The 27,005-nt window shown below is 32.5% G+C and overlaps 1 protein-coding gene and 1 non-coding gene across 2 annotated transcripts in view; both read left to right on the plus strand.

Moving 5' to 3' along the window:
- LOC114934796 (uncharacterized) overlaps positions 1–21,946 on the plus strand; it is a 35,124-nt gene extending 13,178 nt beyond the window's left edge. Inside the window, 5 exon segments of the mRNA XM_085488998.1 lie at positions 7,797–7,820; positions 18,792–18,907; positions 18,987–19,224; positions 20,063–21,746; positions 21,748–21,946. Coding sequence (XP_085345124.1) covers positions 7,797–7,820; positions 18,792–18,907; positions 18,987–19,224; positions 20,063–21,746; positions 21,748–21,886 — 2,201 coding nt within the window. The 3' untranslated portion in view covers positions 21,887–21,946.
- Positions 9,374–9,447, plus strand: TRNAT-GGU (transfer RNA threonine (anticodon GGU)). Its single transcript has one exon. It is a non-coding gene; the product is annotated as a tRNA-Thr (tRNA).
- Positions 21,947–27,005: the final 5,059 nt, after the last annotated feature.

A 27,005-nucleotide genomic window follows, 5' to 3' on the forward strand; every position in this document is an offset into this window, starting at 1 on the left:
CTTACGTGTTTTTCACTATGCAAGATAACAGGTAAAGTCCAGTCAAAATCGTGATCGAATTCAATTTTATGTTTGCTGATAACTGAAAAATTACTCGAATGCATTTTGATGTTGTTGAAATGTTCCTTTACACGTGTACAAAGATGTCTTTTTGTTTGTCCGATGTATGACACGTTGCAATCCCTACAATTAATTTTGTAAACTACTTCAGTTTTTTTATCTGTAAGCAGTCTATCCTTACCGAGTGTGATTAAATAATTCGGTTTTTTAGGAACATTATGAACAACATTAAATCCGATATTTTTAAAAATTCGATCGATGTCGCTTAAGCTAGTAATATAAGGTAGTGAAATGAAAGGAGACTTATCAACAATATTTCGCTCATTACTCGATTCATTCATGTTTCTGTGTTTTAAAAAATTAATCCTTTTTTTAACCCAACAATCGATTACATGTTTAGGAAAGCAGTTATTAAATAAAATCTGTTTCACGATATTAATATTCTCGTCGTGAGACTGGTCATTAGATAAAAGAATCGCGTGATCTACAAGATTAAAGATTGTGTTCATTTTATATTTAAAAGGGTGGTTGGAAAAGAAATTTATATATCTGTTCGAACACGTTTCCTTCTTGTACCAATTTGTTACAAGCTTTCCACTTGACCGAGAGATCGTTGTATTCAAAAAATTAAGACATCCGTCTGATTCCGTCTCAAATGTAAAGGTTAAACGGTGGTGATAGTTATTAAAAGTATCAATTATTTCATGGATTTTTGTCTTTGGAATAATAGCGAAAATATAGTCAACATATTTATAATAAGTCGGAACATTAAAACTAAGTTGACTTAAACACTGTGTTTCAAGATCATCCATCACCATGTCTGCCAAGATGGGTGAGAGAGGAGATCCCATGGAACCACCAAAGATTTGTTCATAATATTGTTCATTAAAGCTAAAACTAGTAGAATCTAAAATAAATTCGACGGCATATAAGAACTGAGCACGACTGAAATTCGTGTTTTGAGAAATGTCACTCCATCGTTTCTCAATAGCGCGTAAAACCAATTTTTTTGGAATATTAGTGTATAGGGCGGTCACATCTAAAGAAATCAAAGTATTATTGTCGTCAATGATTGTATCTTTTAAATTTTCGGAAAATGTCCAGCCGTCCTTAACGTAAGATTTCAGTAACAAATTAGAACTATGTAAAATATTATGAATATATTTAGCAACATTATATACCGGACTACCTAATAAAGCTACAATGATGCGTAGAGGAAATTCTTTTTTGTGAACCTTTGGCAGACCATAACAACGTGGTAAATTACCATTAGTGATATTTAATGACTTATATGTGGAATCGTCAGACAAGTCGTTATCTCGCCAAGATTTTATTAAGGCGTTGGTCTTTGTAGTTAGTTGTTTGATCGGATTTTTCTTTAGTTTTCTGTAAGTGGATTCGTCATTCAATAACAATTCCATTTTCTCCAAATAATCATTTTTACTCATTACTACGGTGATCTGACCCTTATCAGCCCTGGTGACAAAAATATCTTCATTATCCCGTAGAAATTTTTTACAGAGCGAAAAACCTTGTAAGCTGTGTCTGTCAGAAGAAGAAATGTATTTATTTTCACATAAACACCTTTTGAGAGAATCAGCTACTGAAATTCTGGTGGTTTCTAGTACGTCACTCGGAATGTTCTTGTGATTAATCTCTAAATTCTTTATGTTCTCCAGGACGATATTCGTTCGATCTTTACTATTTGCGTGATCTATCGGCAAACCAAATTTGTCACCCAAGCTCAAAAAATCAGATACCTTATTCGGAATATTTTTACCACTAATGTTCACTAACCACTTAAAATTGTCAATGTTTTTGAACAAATCAGAAAATGCGTTTTGTTTAGTAAACAATTTGTCAAATTTACTGATAGACTTATTTTCATGAGAGAGTTTAAATTTGAAAAGTCTCCCTTCATTAAACTTAAGAAACTCTTGAACAAGATTATGTGGCAGACATGTAAAGAGTTTCTCAGCTATCGCTTTAGTGTTGCGGCGTAAGTATTTTAAATTGAAATTCGCGTCTTTTATTTCTAATTTTAATAATTTATAACGATAATTATTAGTAATCTTCTCCATTTCTCGTTTTGTACTACTGCTTTTAAATAGTATGTTCGTTTTAAGATTAATAATATGAGAAGGAAGAACATCTTGCCTTCTACATCGTAACAGAAAAATTAGTTGTTGGTTCACAGCAATAATCTTTTTCATGTTGTTAATCCAAGTTTTCAAAAGTGTTGTATGATAAGTACCGAACCTTCTCGAAATCATGCAAAAAAATCCTTCCACTTGTGTGAGCTCCATATCCAGGTCCAGGAGCGTAAAATAAGAACGTAGATATTTGAGAAATGCCAGACAGAATTTAAAAAAGATAAAAATCTTCTCTCGACCGTACTGGCAAATATTATTTATTCAATCACAACGTTTCGACCCTTCTTTGAGTCCTTATCAAGTGATCTAGATATACATAGACAGAGATTAATACATTAAAAAAACAAAATTACTTCACTAACAATATTACAAAATGATAAAAAGAAAAAGAAGCGAGACTTACTTGTAAAATTAAAAATAAAATTATAATTCTAAGATGTCAAAAACGAACATAGTGTCGGTTTGACAACACGTCAAGTGGAAAGCTTGTAACAAATTGGTACAGGAAGGAAACGTGTTCAGCAAACAACCAGATCGGTTCCCTGAATGGAAAATAGACAATGTACTCATGTACTATCGCCCTGATTACGCTAAGGCAATTATTGATGACGAAAATCCATGGAAAAAAGTTATAAAATCCAGTGAAATTTTGACAGTAATTCGAGAAAATCATGAGCAGCCTAGAGCGGGACATTTAGGACGTGACAAAACGTTAGATCGTATTCGACAAAATTATTATTGGCCAGGCATGTCACATGACGTCAAATTATATCTTGAAGACTGCGAAATATGTCTTAAGGTCAAAGACAATCAAAATCCATTGAAAAGCCCTTTAGTTACTCGACCGTTACAATGTCCTTGGGCTCAATTGGCAGTAGACACGGCCGACATGTCCGTACGATCAAAAAGAGGAAATTTACACGTTATAGTTATCCAAGACCTCTACACAAAATATATAGAACTTTTTGCAACTCGTAATAAAAAGGGTGAAACAGTTGCAAAAATATTGAACTCTGTTTTCGATAGATGGGGTACACCTGGTTTGATAATCACTGACAACGGCTCAGAATATCTTAATAAAGACGTCAAAGAATTGTTAACAGCAAGAGGCGTAAAACATCTTACCACACCGTTGAGTCATCCACAGGCCAACCCCGTTGAACGCGTGAACAGGACGATAAAACCCATGAGAAAGAAGCGAGACTTACTTGTAAAATTAAAAATAAAATTATAATTCTAAGATGTCAAAAACGAACATAGTGTCGGTTTGACAACACGTCAAGTGGAAAGCTTGTAACAAATTGGTACAGGAAGGAAACGTGTTTGAACAGATATATAAATTTCTTTTCCAACCACCCTTTTAAATATAAAATGAACACAATCTTTAATCTTGTAGATCACGCGATTCTTTTATCTAATGACCAGTCTCACGACGAGAATATTAATATCGTGAAACAGATTTTATTTAATAACTACTTTCCTAAACATGTAATCGATCGTTGGGTTAAAAAAAGAATTAATTTTTTAAAACACAGAAACATGAATTAATCGAGTAATGAGCGAAATATTGTTGATAAGTCTCCTTTCATTTCATTACCTTATGTTAATAGCTTAGGCGACATCGATCGAATTTTTAAAAATATCGGATTTAATGTTGTTCATAATGTTCCTAAAAAACCGAATCATTTAATCATATAACAGTAAAATCTCTCTCAACGTCAATACGATCCGACTCGTCGGGAGTTCTCACACTTACATATTATTGTAAAAATCTTATTTTTATTAATTTGGTCACATCCACGTTACGTTTGAACTATCCATCATATTACTCGAGAATACTTGACGAAAAGGAACAAAGGCCCCACTTCCCGAACCGATTCAAGCCGACAACAGCCAGGCCAGGTGGGATAATCTACTGCCAAGATCGGAGCGGGCACTCTGCGATAGGCCTTCCGTCGGAATACACATTGTAAAAGGCTGCATGAGTCGTTCCCCCGAGAAGTCGGACCGCCGTTGGTTATTAAACGTTAAAGGATTGTTGTCTTGAATTGTAGAAGACAAATGTATACACGAAGAGAGAGTCTATTCTATAAATCTGGCTTACGGTTATACGTGTGAGTAGCAATTATTTATACGGCTCTGCCCGGAGCAAGTTTCCATTCCCATGTAATTTCCGACCTTAATTTTCTTAATTTACAATTTTGGGTCCTCCCAAGTCCCATCCCTGAGAACCTACTAAGTTTTCTGTGGAAATTCTTTTGTTCTATTAATTTAAATATAAAAGAAATTTACTAATTTTATAAAGATTAGTTGGCGCCCATTGTGATATATTTAAATATTAATAAAGAGCCCTGACCCGGTCGCGTCAGGTGAGGGCTATTGCTTAAATTTATTATATATCAAGTTATTATTATTTATTAAGTCAAAAAGCCCGTCTCAATCACACTCGGCAAGGATAGACTGCCTACAGCTAAAAAAACTGAAGTAGTTTACAAAATTAATTGTAGGGATTGCAACGTGTCATACATCGGACAAACAAAAAGACATCTTTGTACACGTGTAAAGGAACATTTCAACAACATCAAAATGCATTCGAGTAATTTTTTAGTTATCAGCAAACATAAAATTGAATTCGATCACGATTTTGACTGGACTTCACCTGTTATCTTACATAGTGAAAAATACGTAAGAAAAAGAGAAATCGCTGAAATGTTCTTTATTAAAAGAAATAATAACGCTATTAATTTACAAAAGGATACCGACAATCTAAGTAATATCTACGACAAAATAATAAAGGTCGTTTAGTCTCCAATAACTCGTCTAAGAGTCTTGACGTGTTGTCAAACCGACACTATGTTCGTTTTTGACATCTTAGAATTATAATTTTATTTTTAATTTTACAAGTAAGTCTCGCTTCTTTTTCTTTTTATCATTTTGTAATATTGTTAGTGAAGTAATTTTGTTTTTTTAATGTATTAATCTCTGTCTATGTATATCTAGATCACTTGATAAGGACTCAAAGAAGGGTCAAAACGTGATTGAATAAATAATATTTGCCAGTACGGCCGAGAGAAGATTTTTATCTTTTTTAAATTCTGTCTGGCGTTTCTCAAATATCTACGTTCTTATTTATTATTAAATTTATTGTTTTTTAGACTTTATTTTTTGTTTTATATTTTACAATTAATAATTTAATTTTAATTAAATTAAATTAATATTAGGAATATATATAATTCGGCTCACCAAATAAATACAATATACATTAGTATACCATATTTGTATAATATACATATAATATATCGTATAATATATCGGCAACAGAGCCATACCGCGATGCCTTTTGCATCAACAACAAAATTAATTTTTCGTTGATTAGAAATATAGTATCTTTGATTTAGATCTCTAATTCCTGTATTATCCTAATTTCTAATCCCCCTTGGGATAATACAGGAATTAGAGATCCATACCAAGGATACTATTCCTAATCAACGATAAATTAATTTTTGTTGACGCAAAAGACATCGCGGTATGGCTCTGTTGCCGATATATATGTACAAACATACAGTACCCTCCATAAGTTTAGAAACACCTTACATTTTACAGTTAAAGAATTGCATGGCAGCGATCAGTTATAAATAAAAATGTCATTTAAATATTTTATGCTTATTTTATGATTTATTTATACAAAAAATCCTCTTAATTTAAGAGAAAAATTCTCTAAAGAAATATTCTTTTGTGCAACCGGCGCGCGAAAAGTCGCCCTTTACGCACATGATGGGATTTTAGAAAGGGCTCCCTTTCCACGCACTGGTCACACAAAATATCGTAGGCAACATGTGCGGGTCATAAATCGGCCGATCATACGGATTGTCACACTCGGCTTCGCCTCGTGCGCCAAACTTCCACACTCTCGGCCAATTTACGATCCCCCGCACTTGTTAGCTAATATACTATTGTATTACACGTGCATCCAAAGTGGTACTTTTCGTACCTGATTTCTGTGCCAAATGTAACAAATTTACCACATCCATTTCCAATGCATTATACACACCATATTAAGCGGGGAGCACTTTTGCATAGGCGCACAAGCGTAAACATAAGAATCTTGATTGGTCTATAAACGTATGCATAAGAAATTCAACCAATCGAATTTCTTATGCATATGTTTATGCGCTTATGCAAGAGTGTGTGTTCCCCGCTTAAACCCGATAAAACCATGTCCAATAGCACATTTAGCCTTAACCCGATAAAACCGTGTCCAATATTTTGGACACGAATTTCAACACCATCTCGCAACGCACATACAAAACAACTGGCAAAACTACCGCCACTCCGCGCCCTCCCAATACACACCTAACCCTATCTGCTATTCATATATCAGTCTACTGCGTGAATCAGGTACAAAAATCAAGTACTCAAAGTGCCACTTTGAATGCACTTGTAATACAAAATAGTATGTATTGTACGTACGGAAGTTGGCTATTGTCAACTTTCCGCACTTGTAACACAATGATGGCCCGTATTCATAGTCCGATCTTATATTTAAGATTGTCTTAAGTCCGAGCTTAATTCGCCACGCAGCCATTTGATTGGTTCAACGGGATCTTAAGTCAACCTTCGATCAGACTTAAGGGTGCGATCCCATGAAACGGAAATTGACGTGCGGAACAGAGAATGCGTGAATTGAACAGCCAATCAGCGCTCTTCCGCATTTTTCTATCCCGCATGTTTTTCTGTGCCCTGTGCACACGGTGCGTGAAAGACATGAAAATGCCGCGTTCCGGGAAATAAATACATAATTAAAAAAATTAATATTTCATCGAAACAGTAATATTTGTTAATTTTATTCAAGTATAATATTTAAAATGTTGAAATAAATATTATTGCGACAGTATTAAATAAATTTAATTTAAAATTATATTATTACAAAAATTGTGTTTGAATCCTATGACGCATTTTTGGTAATTTTTCCGTATCATGTGCACAGGACATATCAAATTAATTATTATTGATGTGTCTAGAGTTTTGAAGCAAAGATGGATAACAAATTATTAATGTTGCAAGAAACTATTAAAACAAAGAAGTTACAAGATGTTCTAAATTGCTCTATAATGGAACAAAAAATTTTTCAGACAAAACACGTCTGAACCCGTCAAAGGACACTTCTAATTCTAACTTTGTAGGTTAGCTAGAGTAACGCAACGCATACACGCAAACGCATACGGAAAAGGTACAGAAAAATGCGGAAGAGCGCTGATTGGCTGTTCAATTCACGCATTCTCTGTTCCGCACGTCGATTTCCGTATCATGGGATTGCACTCTAAGACGATCTTAAATATAAGATCGGACTATGAATACGGACCAATATACTATATTGTAGTCTCACTTAAAAAGGACCACAACCATATGGTCGAAACGTCGTGAAATTCAGTAAACGATTATTACTTGCTAGTTTGGTCGATTATTTCCAAAGTTCATTATTAATTTAATTTTCTTTTATTTTTAATTTAAGTTTATTAATAATATACAGACAATTATTATTATTATTATTAATATTATTAATTATTATTAATAATATTACAGCTTTTCGAACGAATTCTAAAAATGGTGAGTTTATAAATGTTATGGTCAAAGCCCGATGAGCGGGCGTTCCTAGGATTGACTGGTCAATCCTGCGGAACAACGAAATAGTTTTGTGTTTCGGCTTTTGACTAGTACGCTTTTAGTCAATCCTAGAAATAAACTAATATAGCTAGTTAAAGTTAGAAACTAAAAAAATCACTTCGGACTTTTGACTGTTAAAAAATATAACTAATAAGATTTTTTACTGCGATGTTTTTATTGTTGACATATATAATATAGCTTGTAATTTATTTTAATTTTGTAGTTACTTTTCTTAAAGTTAAAAAATATACTTTTAGTTAAATATATATCAATACAAAATGATCAAATTTATTTAAAACAAAATGCACTCTTTTTCTAAATATACATAAATATTTTAATATTTTTTAATAATTAGTATAAAATAAAATTATCTTAAATAATACAGGGTTTGTCCGGAAAGTAATGCGTCGCATTTTTTTGTGACGCGACTATACATCGCAGAGCGATGGGACCGGTTGGGGAGGAAGGGGGGTACCCTTAGCTTTCCAACGGTAGGTCGCTCAATTGTTTCCATGCGCTTGGAGGGTTAGGACGGCTTATTCTGTGAACCTCTGCTTAGTGGTCGCGTCGAACTTGTGATGGAGAGAACGATAGAGCAACGCTATGCGATAAAGTTTTGCGTGAAGCTGGACAAGACGCCGCTGGAAACTTTTGAAATGCTCAAGAAAGTTTTCGGGGACGATTGCCTTTCCAAATCGCAGTCAAACAGATGGCACAAGATGTTTAGAGAAGGTCGGAAGGAGGTCGCCGACGAGGCCCGCGCAGGACGCCCGTCAACATCGCGAACGGACGACAATGTGACTCGTGTGCGCCAATTATTGAATTCAGACCGTCGAATGAATGTTCGCTTAATGTCGGAATTATTGAACTTGCCGAAAACGATTGTTCACGAGATTGTATCGGAAGACTTGGCCATGCGGAAGATTTGCGCAAAACTTGTGCCCAGAGTGTTGACCGATGCGCAAAAGCAACACCGAGTGGAAGTTTGTGAAGAACTCAAGCAACTCTGTGCAGATAATCCCAATTTCCTGAACAACGTTATCACTGGGGATGAGTCATGGGTCTTTCAGTACGATCCGGAGTCAAAGAGGCAGAGTGCGGAATGGCACACGACGTACAAGCTACTTCGACGGCCTCCCTGAACAGCATCCCAGTCAAGGAGTTCCAGAAATCTTATGACGCATGGAAATCGCGTTGGCAAAAATGTATTGACGCAGAAGGGTCATACTTCGAACAATTTTAAGTTGTTTTACCTATGCGATCAATAAATTCTTTTTTAAAAAAATGCGACGCATTACTTTCCGGACAAACCCTGTATTAATAGAAGAGCTAATAGATATTAGCTTTTATCGTAATAACAAGGATGGAAAGAATATTTTGCTGTAAAGAGCCTAATACTTAGCAATTCGCTAAGACAAGGAACAATCTCTAAATTAAGATTTGAATTCCTCTTCCCTTTATCCCCTAAATTGATGTAGACGAGAAAAAGTTAAGGTGTCTGAATAGCTCAGTTCGAAAGAGCAGTCGCCCGGTAAGCGATAGGTCTCGGGTTCGATTCCCGATTCAGTCGACTTTTTCGGACCAATATATTTTTCTCGTCTACATCAATTTAGGGGGGGGGGGGGAGAGTAAAAAGGAAGAAAAATTCAAATCTGAATTTAGAGATTGTTCCTTGTCTTAGCAAATTGCTAAGTATTAGGCTCTTCACAGCAAAATATTCTTTCTATCCTTGTTAAAATTATCTTAAATTGTTTCGCAGCGATCACCCGAGAAAAAACAGAATTTTGATGACCTTGTCATTTTAAAAAAATTGTTAAATTAGACACGCTATAAGAAACTTTGTTAACATGTATAGAATATTATATAAGATTTGAAAGTACGTAATATATGTAATATAACAAAAGAAAACAATAATTATCGAAATATCCTAAATCTATAATAAGTATATTATTCAATCTGTAATAAGTATATTCATTTTGGCAATCAGTCGATTTATGAGATTTAGAATTGCACAATACATTTGACAATTATAAATACATTTTTTTCAAGGATACAAAAATATAAGGAAAATTTAATTATATTATACAATTCTAAATGTTATAAATCAACTTACCAGGATAAGTAATATATTTATTATCAGAATAAGTAATATATGGTATTTATTACAGATTTAGAATATTTCGATAATTATTGGTTTCTTTTGTTTTATATTATGTACTTTCAAATCATGGTGGAAGGAAATAAGATGAGGCAATCCTCGTGACGTCAAGTTTTGTTTTGTTCTGTGCAGCTCAGACATGGTGGGGGATTCGCACAGTTTCCGCCATCTTTTTTCATTGACACGTGATCACGCAGTGTAGGTTAAGCGCGCATTTTTAAAAATTTAATTTGAAAGAAGTGTTATTGTGATTGAATAATAAATGAAAAAAGGGTTTTTGTGATTGAATAATAAATGTGAATATATTAAAGAGTAATTCAATATTCAATTTTTCTTGTTATTTAAGGCAATTATTATACGATGCATAATATTAAGTATTATGCTGTAAAATTTTATACTTCTGATTCAGAAGGATTATATGTCCGAATGTGTTGTTAGTTTAACGACAAATACTAGAATTTCATTTCTGATATTTCAGGATTATATAAAAAAAATGCCACGCTATCCGATTATAGAGTGTCAGAGCAGTACTGAAAAGCGGAACAAATCGACAAATGAAAAAATTAGTTTTTTAGCTTTCCAAAGACGGATATTTGCCAAGAATGGTTGAAACACTGTAAAAATCCAAATATCAATACAAAAACAAGTCAGTTAGATCATAGTCATTAAAATATTATATTCAAAAGTTATTGTTTGCTTCTTTTCATTAAAAGGAAGAGTATATTCTCTTCATTTTCTGCCAAGTGCCTATAAGGAAGAATCTTGGGCACAACAGCAATTGCCTGATTCTTTTCGACGTCTACCACGTTTAAGAAAAGATATTGTTCCGACTGAACATTTGGCACTGGAAATTTCCGACGAAAATCGGAGAGTTCAGGATGAAAGGGACATCAATATTGGATTAGCTCAACTCAGAAACTCAGGAGTCTAGGTCTTCAGAAAAGTCTCAACAAGAAAACCTTAACAAGCAAAGCCAAAAATTGATACTTTTGTTGCAGCAAATAGAAGAATTAAGAAAAACGAATGAACAATTGAGGGAAGTTAACAAAGGATTCATGCAAAAGATGATTACGACAAATAAAAAGCTCGAGGAAAAAGACAAAATAATTAAGAAAAAAGATAAATTGCTTGGAAAAAAAGACAAGAAACTTTGTGTGCAAGAAAGAAGAATATCTAAAGCTGAGAGTAAAGAGATGAAATATCAAAGAATATTGCAAAGTGTTTTTACACCAGGACAATTGAAAATATTCTGCAACGAAAATAAAAAAAAACAATATGGTGTTCTGAAGATATTGATCAGCCATATCTTTACGAAGCATTAGCTCCAAACCTTATAGGTTTGTTAGGAACAATATAAAAATTCCTCTACCAGCTGTCAACCTTGAGAAATTGGGCTCGAAAATTCAATGCTATGCCAGGTATTTTAAATGACGTCCTAGCCATTATGAAAAACAAATCTGCAAGTTTAACATTTAACAGAATTACAGAGATTATCAGTATTAACTTTTGATGAGGTTTACATCTCCAATGACGTGGCAATTAACAAGAAGGATGAGGAAGTTATTAGGCCTCATAAAACATGTTAATTTATCATGGCTAGAGGACTTTTTGGTCGATGGAAACAGCCAGTGTTTTATGATTATGATAAAACAATGGACAAAGAAACTCTGAAGCAAGTAATCAAACAGCTTTTTGAATGTAGATTCACGGTAATGGCTGCAGCATCAGATCTGGGAACAACGAACGCAAAGCTATGGAACAAATTGAATATTGGAACATGCAAAGATGAACATTATTATTTTGAACACCCAAATAATGATCAATATCGTATTTACGTTTTTTCTGACGCCCCCCATATGATAAAACTGGCACAAAATCACTTTCTGGATCATGGATTTCTTTATAATGGAATCCACATAACCAAGGATCCATTGCATCTACTTTTGAAAATGACAACAAGTACAGTTCGGGCGCGTTCTTGTTCTTTAACTATGTTTCGCCACTATCACGGATCAGGAGAGGATATTTTATCCGGAATATTAATTTAAGGTGCAAGGTATACTGTATTTTACTGCATTTATTCGTGTCACAAAAGACCTAATACAAACTTTTACTCTCCACCGAGAAACAAACATGTTACGCGAACGCAAGTCAAATTCCATCTATCCTCGAGGCCGCGCATTGTCTCGTTTCTCTCGATCATTCCTCGACCTTATTTTTAGGTGATTAGACTCTATCTTTATTTTGAAGTATTCTCGCATTTTATTATGTTCGGAAATCGAAATTTATCTTCGTCATGTTAGTCGCTCGTTTATTTATTTATTGTTTTGTGTCACCGGTTGCGATATTCTTAACACACGTCGCTTGTAATTTTAATTTTTATTTTGTATATATTTTATATGCTTGTGGCATTTATCGCCACAACAGGTTTGAAAATAGCCCATAAGTTGACACAACATCATTTAGATGTAAGAGGCCTTCAACGTCAAAATATAAAATATAAAGCTGGCCGCACAAGTATTTTCCAACAGCATAGCAAAAGCTATTCAATCTTGCGCTGCAAAAGGTCTTGCTGATTTTGAAAATTGCTCTGCAGTGGTTCATATGCTGGAAATATTTAATAAATGGTTTGAGATTTGCAACAGTAGAACGATGTATGGAAAAAATCCAGAACGTCACGGATTCGGCGTTCAACTTGAATTTCAATGTCAAGTATTGCAAGAAATGGAAGAGTTCATCACAAACATGACTGTTTTTGGGAAAAAATCTATGCTTTCTTTTCAGAAGAGCATCGCGCTGTGCTGTCGCTCGTTGCCAAGTTTATTTGCATATTTGAAAACGACCTATAACCAAGAAAAAATTCAATTTCTTATGACTTGCCGACTAAATCAAGATGGGCTGGAGAATATGTTCTCTTACCTCCGTGGTATGGAAAGATATAATGATCACCCCAATGCTATATGATGGATAGTTAATGAAATCACTCTGTTAAGTACTGTATAAACGTCTGCTTTATTCGACGGCCCAAACGGAAGAGAGCGGGCTTACAGTAAGAATGTGGGGAGAGACCCGCGAGCATAAATCAAAATATAAGCAAGAAACAAAAACAATACTCGCGAAGGCTAAAACTCTCGGTATATATTAGAACTTGTAAAAGGGGTACAAAACTGAAATCAAAAATAAACTTACATATTATAATTTCGCTTTATAGATTGCGCCAACACGCCCCCTCAAATTATAATATATAAACAAAAATGCATCAACATAATATTTAATTTAATCCTAATTGCACACTTAACATCTTATGCTTAGAATGGGTTAATGCTTTTGTAAATATGTCCGCTAATATTTCGCTCGTCGTTAAATAGTCTACTTCGATAACCTTTTCTTCTATTTTCTCGCGAACAAAATGATGACGAACATCGCTATATGTTTAGTCCTTTGACTAGTGATATGATTTTTTGCTAAAGCAATTGCACCAGTACTATCACATTTTATACGAAGAGTTTCGCCTTTATTTGTACGCTTGATTTCCTTTTTTAACTCGCGTAACCAAATAGCTTCTTGACTCGTAAATGACAAAGCTACGTATTCGGCCTCTACCATAGATAAGGCCACAGTTCTTTGCTTTTTACTAAACCAATTAATTGTACCTCCGCATTTAGTAAATACGCAACTAGTAATCGATTTTCTATCATTTGAGTCATTAGCCCAGTCCGCATCGCTATGTCCTATTAATTCGTGATTCAATTTATTATTAAAAGTTAATTTATAATTTATTGTCCCTTTCAAATATCGCATTACGCGCTTTACAGCTAGCCAATGCTGCTTCGGATTTTTACAATATGATGATAACCCGTTTACTGTATAGGCAATATCGGGTCGCGAAATCTGACTAATATATAATAAACTACCTGTTCACTCTTTCCCTCGCTAGGAGGAAGGAGATCTAAAAAGCTTAGCTATCGGAAATCGATTCGGACGGAGCGCGTGCTCGTATGGAGTAGTAGTAAAATATAGCAAAGAATTTGTCTATCACAGTCTTTATTTAAATAAACTGTAGTTAAACTATACAAAAAGAACACGCAGTCGCGATTGTACAATGATGCGACGCGGAAAAGATGCACAATACAAAGCACAGAGTGATCTCGACCTTAAAGGCGAAACAATCTCGCAAAAGCCGGGCGATTGCATAAAAAGGTGATTTGTTTTGCTTGCCCGTGACGCATACCTCGCATATTTCCTTACTTCTATTTTGGATAATCCGTAAGCCGGTTGCGCTTTGAGTTTCAACATAGATTTCCGATTCAAATGTCCCAACTTTTGATGCCACATTAGCTCGCTCGTTTTATTCACGAACATCGCCTTTTCTTCTAATGAGGTTATTATGTACACTCCGTCCTGTCGGTGTCCTTTGGCCGCTATCTGTTTTGTTTTCTTGTCTACCACGACAAATTCTCTGTTGTCGAAATTTACTTGATATCCTTTGTTCATGATTTTACTAATCGATAAGATATTAGCTGCTATCTCCGATACGTACGTCACTTCTTCGACCTTGATACGATCACCTTTTTTACCGTTGCTTATTTTGAGATTTATTGAACTTTTTGTCGTTCCTTTTAGACTCTGGCCATTCGCTGCCATAATTGTAGTGTCACTAACATCCTCATTTTCGAGCCAGTTCTTTTTTTCGTTATGTGCGTCTCTCTCGACGCGCAAAAATGCATATACCAGTAATCTTTTTTTATGCTATTTGCAGCCGCCATCGCCGAGAAAAGTCTTAGGATTATCTGAGTTTTCACCTTCTTTTTATTTACTCTTGAACCTGCATTTCGCGGCAAAATGCCCCGGCTTGCTACAGTTGAAACACTTGCGCGCCTTGTTTTGCCATTTCATTCCTGCCTTTTTATTCTTAGCAAGAAATGCCGCTCCTTCAGATTCATTTTGCACGGTCTCCGGAACTTTGATTTCTTGCAATAACTTAATTTTGATCAGATCACCCGTTATAGCCGTTCCTGAGTTTTCTAAGCCCATTATCATGTGTTTGAATTCTTCAGGAAATCCTGACAGCATTAAAGCATCTATCATTTCTTTAGAGACGGTGAAGTCTATTCCTTTTAACTGATGTGCTCCGTTAGAGATTTTATACACGTACTTTTCTACATTCTTACCTTCATTTAATTTAGTTGAAGTAAAAGTCCGCAGTAGGCTTACCTTGCGAATTAATCTGCTGTCCTCAAATGTTTTTGTTAACTTCATCCAAATTTCCTTTGGGGTCAAACATTCTTGTATATGACTATAATTCCGTTTATCCACAAAAAGAATCAGATATCCTCTTGCCTTCGCCATTTTTCTTACGTTCTGTATGTCCGCAGCTACGCCTTGAATGCAGCCCCACAGCTCTTCACTCTCCAGTAATGCTTGCATTACAAATTTCCACGTTAAGAAATTTTCTCTTCCTAACAGTTTTTCTATTGATGCCTATAGCACCGGTTGACTCCATTATATCGGATTGATTGATAATCATGTGCACACACTTTTCTTCTACCACGTGTCGTATTTTATTATCCGTATAAAAGAACTAACTGGCTTTATTTCAGTGATTTTTGCACGTTTCTCCTCAATTATTTTTGACTAGTACGTACTGGGCCCATAATCTGATGGGTAGTTAATAAAATCACTCTGTTAAGTACTGTATAAACGTCTGCTTTATTCGATGGCCCAAACGTAAGAGAGCGGGCATACAGTAAGAATGTGGGGAGAGAACCGCAAGCATAAATCAAAATATAAGCAAGAAACGAAAACAATACTCGCGAAGGCTAATCTCTCTCTCTAGCTCTCGGTATATATTAGAACTTGGAAAAGAGACACGAAAGTAAAATAAAAAATAAACTTACATATTATAATTTCGCTTTATAGATTGCATCAACACTATAGATCTACAAAATAGACTTCGGTGGTATATTTTTGGAAAACACTCCACAGCTCTCTTTTCAATTCGAGCAAACACCATTCCAGACCCACTCGACTTAAGTTTGACAGAAGTACAGAATTTTTTGTCTAAGGAAAATCCTTTATACTCTGCTTCACAACAAAATGAAGATGGACTTCTTATAAACATGAGCTAGAATCTCCAGAAGATGAGGAGAAAAAGAGGACTGTGAAATAATGGAAAATGAGATAAGTGAAATAACGTATGTGGATAATAGCAATCCGATGGAAACTGACGATTGTGAATTACTGAAGCTTCCTGAAGAATCCATTGAACAAAAGGATGATTTTAAAAGTTAATGAAGGCAAAATAAACGGACAAAATATGTTCTGCTATAACATTTCTATGTACTACCATTTACATGTTATTGCGACAAAAAGAGAGTTAATCTTCATCATCACTTCTTCATCATTTTCTCATCATTTTTTCATCAAAGGGAATTTTTTCATCATCATCACTCTATTTATATTAATAGCATCTGCCGTTAGATTTGAAATTAATTGTATATAATTGAATGAGATATAGAAATCATATTGACATAAATTCTTTTTCCATTACTAGTTTCACATTTCTACGACTATGAGCCAACAGAAAAAGAAATGAATCTCCTCGAACAGGTCGAAAATGTTGACAAAATTGATGACCTGGAATGGATCCATAATCAAGGCTTAAAATACATCACGGGATATGTTGCCTATCGGTTCAGGGACAAGTATTCCTTTTTGGGTAATCCAACAAGAGATTTAGGATTGCTAGATAACTCGGAATATATATAATGATCAGATAAGAAATATATGTCGGTTTTCAATATTAATAATAATAATAATATATGAATTTTAAATCGGCCCAAGCGCGAAAAATTAATTTTTCGGAACTGTATCTTTTGGTTTGAGATTACTAAGTTCCATATATAAATTAATCTCGAACTTACATATGGAGAAAAATAGGCGAGAAAAATATAGGTCCAAAAAGTCGCTGAAGCGGGAATCGAACTCGCGTCTTTCACTTTCCGGGCGACTGCTCTTACCGACTTAAGTCTCAGCGACTTTTCGGACCTATATTTTTCTCGCCTATTTTTCTCCATGTGTAAGTTCGAGATTAATTTATATATGGAACTTAGTAATCTCAAACCAAGAGATACAGTTCCGAAAAATTGCGCTTGGGCTCTATTGGCCGATTTAAAATTCATATATTATTATTATTATATATAATGATGTTATCGAAAGGGGGTTTGATGTACCCCTCTGAAGAATTCATCAAAGTGGTAAACATAATGGAGGACGTATTTGAAGAATTTGATGGGTCGAATCATCTGAAACCAAAAACAAAACATATTTTTCAAAAAGTGACATATCTTGTAATGGGGAAAAATGACTCCATTCCTCGTGATGCTCTATTGTGTTTGATACGCACAAGAACGTACATCAGGCTCAGAAGATGGAATATTGAAATTACAGAACAAAATAGGTTTAAGAAAACAACAAAGAAAAGTAGAAAAGAGAAAAGAATTAAGAAAATGTGTAATAAAACTATGTATTAACTAGCAAGTAAATATATTTTATGAATATATTTTATGAATATATTTTATTTTAGAATAAAATATCAAGGGAAGATTTACCTTCTATAGGACTAATTTTTAGTATTTTTTTATTTTTTATTTTTGGAAAAAGTATTCAATATTTTTGACATTAAATTTCGGAAAAATATTCAGTTAATTATAATATAATAGTTAATTATAATATAATATTGTTCAAACAAACCGCTAGTAATGACTGACAATTGTGCGGCGTTTTCTATTGGCTGATCCCAAACTGAAACTCATGATGCGCATTGCTTCATCTTATTTCCTTCCACCATGTTTCAAATCTTTTATAATATTCTATACATGTCAACAAAGTTTCTTATAACGTGGCTAATTTAAAAATATTTTTTTTTTAAATGACAATTTAAGGCGATCAAAATTTTATTTTTTTATAGTCAAAGTTCGAATTAAGCACCATTTAAGATTGACATTAAAGACCGAAATGATATTTTTAGTTTCTAACTTTAACCAGCCATATTATAGTTATTCCTAGGATTGATTAAAAACGTACCAGTCAAAAGCCGAAACACAAAAGTATTTCGGACTTTGACCAATACGCTTGGTTGTTCCGCAGGATTGACCAGTCAATCCTAGGAACGCCCGCACATCAGACTAAAATATTATGTAACTATTATTGTTATGCATATTATTTATATATATATATATATATATATATATACAGGGTGTCACATAATTCGCGAATCACCTTTTATGGGCAGATAGAGCGTGTTAAACTGAATAGAAAAGTCCTGTATCATTTTGCAATATTTGCAATAATTATTGAGTTATTAACTAAAATATCTTAACAAATGAGCGGGTAGAAAGCGATAGGCCGGACTCGGTGTGCATGTCGGATGACTTATTTGTTATATGCCGCTTAGTATCAAAAGTATCATCTTACTTTTTGGCGCCACTACATTGGTCGCCGCTTGCTGCATGACGCTGCCTCTCGATCAAATAATGCTTTCTACTTGCTTATTCGTTTAGATATTTTAATAAATAACTCAATAATTATTGCGAATATCGCAAAATGATATATGATTTTTCTATTCAGTTTAACACGCTCTATCTGCCCATGAAAGGTGATTCGCGAATTATGGGACATCCTGTATATATATATATTATATGCATAACAATAATAGTCACATAATACTTTAATCTTACGTTTCTTGATTTTGACAGCTGTTGTCGGATTTTCGTGTAGCTTCAGAATAATTAAAGGCGAAAAATACAATCCCTTGTTAAAACTGAGCACAAGCATGATTTTTCGAGCAAAAGAGCGGAAATTTCAAAACATTGTAAGTAAAGTATTCTAGAATTGTCTTAGGTATAAAAGAAGTCAAATTCCTTAAAGATACAATCTTTTATTCTTTTCAGTTGGAGCTTTTATTTAGAAGAAGCGTGTTAGGTTCATCATATAAGCGAACGATAATAGATAAATTTGAAAATGGAGCCTTGAAAATTTTCTTTAGATTATATCTTGATCGAAGGAAGATACCACGTTCAATCATAAACATTGAAGATACCATTATAAATATTATCGTCAAAGAAACATATTCAATAACATCTTTGTTCAAAAATATGGAGTTAAATCTTAAATCCCTATCAGTAAAAAGTAAGTAATGATCACCTAAATCGAATGATAAACTATAATACTGAGCTGTTATAATGTATTGTATATGGAATAGAAGTATTATTATTAATTATATATATTTTAGTGCAAAGTCCTTCAATAAAATAATAATTATTTTTTTAGACATTACTTGACATTATAAATTTTGTTCATAAATTTTAGTGAACATTAAATAAAAACTTTTTTTATAACAATTTCAACACTATTATTGAATATTTGGGGGGGGGACTCTTTTCCGCGGCCATATTAGATTGTGAAGTCAGAGACGAGAAAGGATACGCTGAAAAATTTTTAGATGTCATTTTTAAATAAAAAGATATTTCGATGAAACGCTACTCTAGATGTTTTTTAGCACATTTTTAAAATATTTCGAAAATTATTCCCTGACGTCACAATTCCAACATAATCGGTAAAGATCCAGAAGCCTTAATGGGCATTAATAGAAAGAACTGTTTGAAGTACTTCTTTTTTTAGAAAGCAATTGTTTTAACGTAAGGATTTCTTTTCAGTTGAATCATATACTTTCGAACTTTCCTTCACTCTTGTTTTTTTAATATCTTTTTGTCTCTTTTTATCTTGTACGCTATATCCACATAATAGTATTTATTTCTTATCTATAAATATTTTCTTAATAAAATATCATACAGCTATATATAAATACAAATATCATTTTTTGTCTATTCACAATTTAAATCCAGATTCGAAATAATGAGATATAATATTTTTAATGTTTCTTGAAGCATTTATTTATTTAATTCGAATATATGTTATCAATTTCCTTTTACATATTTTTATAAAAGTTTTTTTATAAAAATTACAGGAATAAATAAGGAAAAAAGAGAGAAGATAGATATCATAAATCAAAAACAGGAACAACAGAAACACGCGATGATTACCAAAAACGGTCTACTACGACCAAACAAAACCAGCATTCTGAGCTCAAAGCCGAAAACACACACTGTACGACCAATTAAGGTCGATTTCAATGAACCCGATGTAGATTTTAACAACATCCCAATTATTAAAGCTAGTTTTACAGCAACGAAAATTAATATCACTGCGTACAATTCAACTAAAGAAACTGAGTCAATATTAGATATCGAAGACACTACTAGAAAGATGTTCTCCCAAGATGAACAAATCATAAGATCGAACCAAACTTCTAATTTCCTAAAATATCTGCCGACAAAAAAATCTTCCACGACAGTTATGTTTAATGAGGAGAAATTAAATGAAAAACGAGAACATAAAGTGCAAATGTCAAGGATCATTACAACTCAAAGCACTTTAGATATTTTCAAAGACTTTCATAACCTTGATTTAAAAACTTCGCCGCGTTGGAAACCAATTATACCAGGCTATCCTAATACAGAATTTAAGTTGTTATTTAACGATGATGTTGGAAAAACTGATCATATTGGATTAAACACGCAGAAAAGTGTATCGTTAACAAACGATTTTGACAATAATATGAAACAAATCAATACGACCAGTACATCATCGGTATTGGGATCCGTTAATTTTCATGATATCAGTATCTTCAGCACGGAAACCACCGGTTTTTCAAGCGACAGAATTATTCCAGATTTGACAATTTCTACACCAAACAATAATGAAAAACCGGACATTGAAGTGGTCGGAGAACTACCTTCAGAAACATACAATGTCAAGTTAAAGATCTCACCAGAATATGATGGCAACGGCAAAATAATTTCCAATTCGAAGATGTCAGAAAGTTTGACAACTCACAATATCTCCGACAATATTTCAATAAAAGATACTTTAATTCAGAAAACGCATACTGAAGAAAAATTTTATAATTTGACGTCGACGATAGAACCTGATAATATCGAGTCACACCGTAGTGAAATAAAATCGAGTAAATCGTCTACCCATGTAGGTATTGGCATAACAAAGCCTCTATCGGACACAGAAAGTGAACTGGAAATAAAAAACCAATACAGTGATAACTTGACATCGGGCAGAAATGAAAATTTACAGGAAAGAAGGTTTGATGTTAATTTGCAGCAACCGATTTATACCAGTTACAATACTTCTAATCTGAATGGAGATGGTTTCAGCTCAAGCTTGATCGAGAATTCGGCGACTATGAAACCTTTCAGACACACAATACCCGTTGATAAAATTACGGTTGTTGTAAATTATGATGATAATGTTTCTCTTCATTATTCGAGTGATTTATTTCTTTCGAATGACGAGATCAATGCGAAATCAAATATATCTCAGGACAAAATTATCACACCGTTGTTACCGGATTCAGAGAAAACTTTTGTTACGGAGCACGATACTATGATCCAGCTATCAAATTACGAACAAATTATATCGACAGATCCAAGTATTACACAGAGCAAGGAAAATGATGAGACATCGCATCTTAATATTACAGAAAGTTATTCAGAGTCTATCACATACAGAAAAGTAATCGCTGAAAATTCAGACGTTAAAGGAAATGTGTCGAGGAATTCAACGTTTATCGAAGTTGACAATTAAACACACGCCCAATAAAAAAATCGAAATTATATGTAGAGGCAGTGGACAATAATGATAAAAACAAGTTTATAACAATACTTCAAAAGCTTATTTTATAAAACGTGTCATACACCTATCAATAAGGAATTGGTGAACCTGTGCATCTGAAACCAAACATTGACTCTACTGCTGAGGAAATAACTCTTTTGGAACAGCCAGGGTTGGGTAATAATTAATTAGTTAAAAGTTAAAAAAAGTTAAAAAGTTAATAACTTTTAACTTACAATTAACTTAGTTAAATTAAAATGTATTAATTTTTAACTTCAACTAATTATTTTTGATCTTAAATTTATTAACTTATTCTTAAGTTAAATTTTTTATCTCTGAATATCATTGTTTTTTTTAAGTTACTAGACAACATAAGCGCGCGCTTTGCGCGCTCTATTGATTTAATATTATTTTGAACAATTGTCAAACCAATAAGCAGGAAGTACATACTTTTACATAAGCGCATAAGCATATGCATAAGAAATTCGATTGATTAGTTAAATTTCTTATGCATACGTTTATAGACCAATCAAGATTCTTATGCTTACGCTTATGCGCTTATGCAAAAGTGTGTGCTCCCCGCTTTAACCTTCGTGATTACAACTGCTCAATGCTACGAATATAACGTGAATCGAGACAGCCAATTAGCATCGCAGAAAATCGACAACAATAAACTTCGAGGGATGCGATTATTGACTTTACATGCCTTTTTTTAGAAATTGACTAGACAATGCGCTTTGCGCGCGCCATTGATTTTATGTACTTTGATTTAATATTATTTTAAACAAACTGTCAAACTATTAACTACGGTCTTACATCCCTTGTAGAAATTTATCACTAGTAACGCCAATTAATCACTTCTTTCGAGTACTTAAAATACTGATATACAGTAATTTAAGTACTCGAAATAAGTGATAAATTGGCGTTACTAGTGATAAATTTCTATAAGAGATACAGGCACTGACGAGATACCTCATCGGTGATACAGGTCTTGAAACTGCCTGCAATTTTAGTAGTGGGAAAATATAATCGCTTATAGAAAAAAAATTTAGTTCTTAACATAGCCACTATTTGTCGCTGTGATAAATGTCCCCAGATATATGTAACCTGAAAATTATCTAAATTGATGAATAAATAAACTTTTAAAAATAAAATTTGAAATTTGTTTCTTATTTATTACTTATTAATTAATTATTTAGTATTTATTAATAATAATATATAATTGATTACATATTATTATTACATATTATATAAAACATAATCTTAATAATTAATAATTATTATAATATTTAATTGATTCTTATTAATTTTTATTTATTATTAAATTAAAAATATTTTTTATTATTAATAATTAATAATTACATATTATTATAATAAAATTATATTATTTTTATATATAATTATTTTAATAAAGATACCAGGAAATCAATTGACCAACACTGCGGCTAAGGTGAAAAATCTTTTATTGAAAAAGACGCAACGTTTCGACCCTGAATTGGGTCCTCTTTAGGCTACAAATTAAATTATAAATCTCAGTAAAAAAATGACAATACAAAACGAATACGAAAATCATATATAAGTGTTAAAAAAATACCTGTTACAAGAAAGTGGTAAAAACTAAATGATCATAATGTCAATTTCTTGTCAACGATCAGAACATGACAAGATATCAGTAATACACTGGCAATCGGATCACTTTTTTGTTATAATTATTTGAATTATTATTATATATTTATTATTACATATAATAATTATAATTATTATAACAATTAATTTTTATTATTTATTAATTATTTATTAATATTATCTATTAATTTTTTAAATTTAAATATAACGTTTCTTAATAATTTAAAAAATATAAGAAAAAAGAAAATGGAGTTAGATATTCTCCCCCAGCCTTTGACCTCCCTCGCCAACGTAACTACCGCAGCGACTCAAGCGGCCATTAGAAAACTAAAAACAGCTTTTCTAAGCAAACTTCTCCCACCACTGGAGTTTCCAGACCTGTATGTAAAGCGAGGAGCACACACTTTTGCATAAGCACATAAACATATGCATAAGAAATTCGATTGGTTGAATTTCTTATGCATATATTTATAGACTAATCAAGATTCTTACGCTTATGCGCCTATGGAAAAGTGTGTGCTCCTCGCTTTAGACCGTGCTATTAACCTTTACGTTGACAGCTGTTCAATGCTACGAATATAACCATAGATTAATAGACAAAGGCCTGTCTAAAGAGGAGACCATCATTTTGTTCCTTACCGACACACTTTGTCCCTGGTTCGAATCCAGGCTAATAAAATCCTTTGATTTTATCAAAAAACTTTGCCTCTGGTGCGAGTTCAGGCTAAAATCTTTTGATTTACACGTATAACCAAAAAATCAATATTTCTATATAAAAATCAAAATTTATTTGTTATTTATAATTATAAATTTTAAAGGAATTCACAAACAAAATTTTAATTTAATATAAATAATTTTTATAAAAATTAACTTTTGATTTAAGTACAGTTAATTTAATCTTAACTTAACTTTAACTAAATTAATTTTTTGTTCATGCAACTTTTAACCCCTTGAATGTCAGGCAAGAAACACGCTGTGCCAAAGATACTATATAATATAATGATATAAACTTAGAAATATAAAGTACGTCACTTTTTCGAGATTTTTTATGGTGCCGATCAGAAATCCAAGGTTAGAATTCCAAAATTCAAAATAGCGAATAATAACCTCAAAAATTTTTCGATTCGCTGTATTGCTAATTATCGGTTTAATTTTAAATTTTCAATATCAAAAAAATATTTTATCTGATACATTGAACCGGTATTTGAAAAATAAAATATAACTTTTTAACTATACTATAATTTTGAAGAATTATTATCCGTCATATATGTATATTGGATCCGCAATTTTCAATTTCTAAAATCCGATATCAAACTTATAATCAGCGACCTCAAAAACATTAAAGTATGCATTATTAGTTCAATTGCTACACTGTAAATGTGATTTATTGGCGTTATATAATAAAATATGCGGATTTTTTCGTCATGAAGCACTTAAATTTTGGCCAGTTTTATTTTGGCGGATTTTTCCGTCATTGACACCTCTTATAGAAATTTATCACTAGTAACGCTAATTAATCACGAGTATTTCGAGTACTTAAAATACTGATATACAGTAATTCAAGTATTCGAAATAATTGATTGAGTACTCGAAATAAGTGATAAATTGGCGTTACTAGTGATAAATTTCTATAAGGGACTTAAGGGGTTAACTTAATTATTTTAATTTTATAAGCAACTAACTTTAACTTAACTGACAATTAGTTTAAAAAATCACTAACTTACCCAACTTACCTGGGCACAGGTTATTTGGTTGAGAGATGTAATAATGAATACCAAATTGGTTATTTTCGAACATTCGTCTTCATGCGAGATCCTCAACTGAATCCTTCAATATTCAGCAAAAAGAAATCTTCAAAGCACAAGAACACCATAGTCAAACAAATAGTTGAAATTGACTTCCATTAGTATCCAAGTTTTATCAAATATGAAAAGTAATTCAGTTATCTCGAAATTCATCACCAATTCTTTTAATCCATAAGGTTTATTACACACAAGTTCACAATGACACAAGTAATTAAGAAAGGAAAATAATTAATAGTAAGTGCTATTATTATTGTTGTTCAATATGAATAATGATAATAATAGCTTTTACTATTAATTATTTTCCTTTTTTAATTACTTGTGTCATTGTGAATTTGTGTGTGATAAACCTTTATATGCACTCAGTGCGCACTGGTGCATCCAATCGAATTCGCTATAAGACTTCTTTCCCTGTTTTCTCTACACAAATTAACTCCTCTCATTATTTTGTGCATAAAGGTATCTTTTTATGTATCGCTCATCGCTCGTTTTCGGCGATATGACGTCACGTAATCGCTATAGAAACATAATTTTGTAGTTGGATTTTTCGAACTACAAACGATATTAACAAGTGTGAAAGACAACTTTGAAATTTATGAATCAAATGGATAATGAAAGTGTAACATACTCAATCTACAAAAAATATTTAATTTAATGAAAAATTATTATTCGCTCGTGTATAATGTTTAAACAATCCGCATATAAGTAAGCGGAAAAATTACGAAAGGATATCTTTTTTAACATTTGACTAATTAATAATTGTATTAACCACTCACAGTGCACACCGAAAGTAACAATAATTTCTCGCAAACAAATGATGAAATTTCACGGGATAATTTCTCAATAACGATCTCATCATAGCAAATACGCACGGATGATAAATCAGACAGGACACAATGTAATACGCATAAATTTTCCAACATTAAGATACTCGATCCGAAATAACGTAGTAGTAATGTTAAGAATTATATTTAATTATATGTAATTGTAATACTGAAGAATGAAGAAGACTGCATGCAGTCTTTCACTTGTTAATATCGCTTGTAGTTAAAAAAATCCAACTACAAAATCATGTCGCTAGCGATTACGTGACGTCATTATATCGCCGAAAACGAGCGATGAGCGATATCTGAAAAGATATCTTAAAACGAAAAATAAAATCTCTGAAATATAAATATTTACGAATTACTTCATAGTTTATGTATATTTATATCAAATTACAGTTAATAACACAAAAACATTAACATCTCATTAATCACCCAATTTTTTTACCATTCTACCCTTATAACTTTTTATGTAGAATATTGCGAGGAATCGATTTATGTAAAAAAAACATAATGGTTCCATTTAAGAAGTTAAAAGTCACCTTTACATGATCTTCAAACAATTAGCCAAAGTCAAATCATTGTCACCGTTTTATGTCCCCTTAAAACCATACTTTTATATGAAACATTTTTCAATAAAATCATTAGTTTGTGAAATATAGCTCTAAACTTTAAAATGGGACAGCCTGTATATAAGGCTATAATAATTTATCTACGGCAGGATAGTAATATTTATATTTGTGTAAGACATTCGTATACTTTTCAATTCAATATTGAACGCTGGACTAATTGTTAATTTTGCTGATTACTAACAGCTTATATTAAGAAAAAATTTCCAATTTAAAAAATTTTCTAAGTTTCAATAAAATTTCATGTGAATTTTTTGAATTTTCAAAATAAAACTTTTTCTCACCAAAAAAAACTTTTCGTATTACTCAGATAATTGAAAAATAATAACATAGTATTACAATGC

Source organism: Nylanderia fulva, unplaced genomic scaffold (assembly GCF_048542155.1).
Source record: "Nylanderia fulva isolate GAGA-0341 unplaced genomic scaffold, ASM4854215v1 Scaffold76, whole genome shotgun sequence".
Lineage (NCBI taxonomy): Eukaryota > Metazoa > Arthropoda > Insecta > Hymenoptera > Formicidae > Nylanderia > Nylanderia fulva.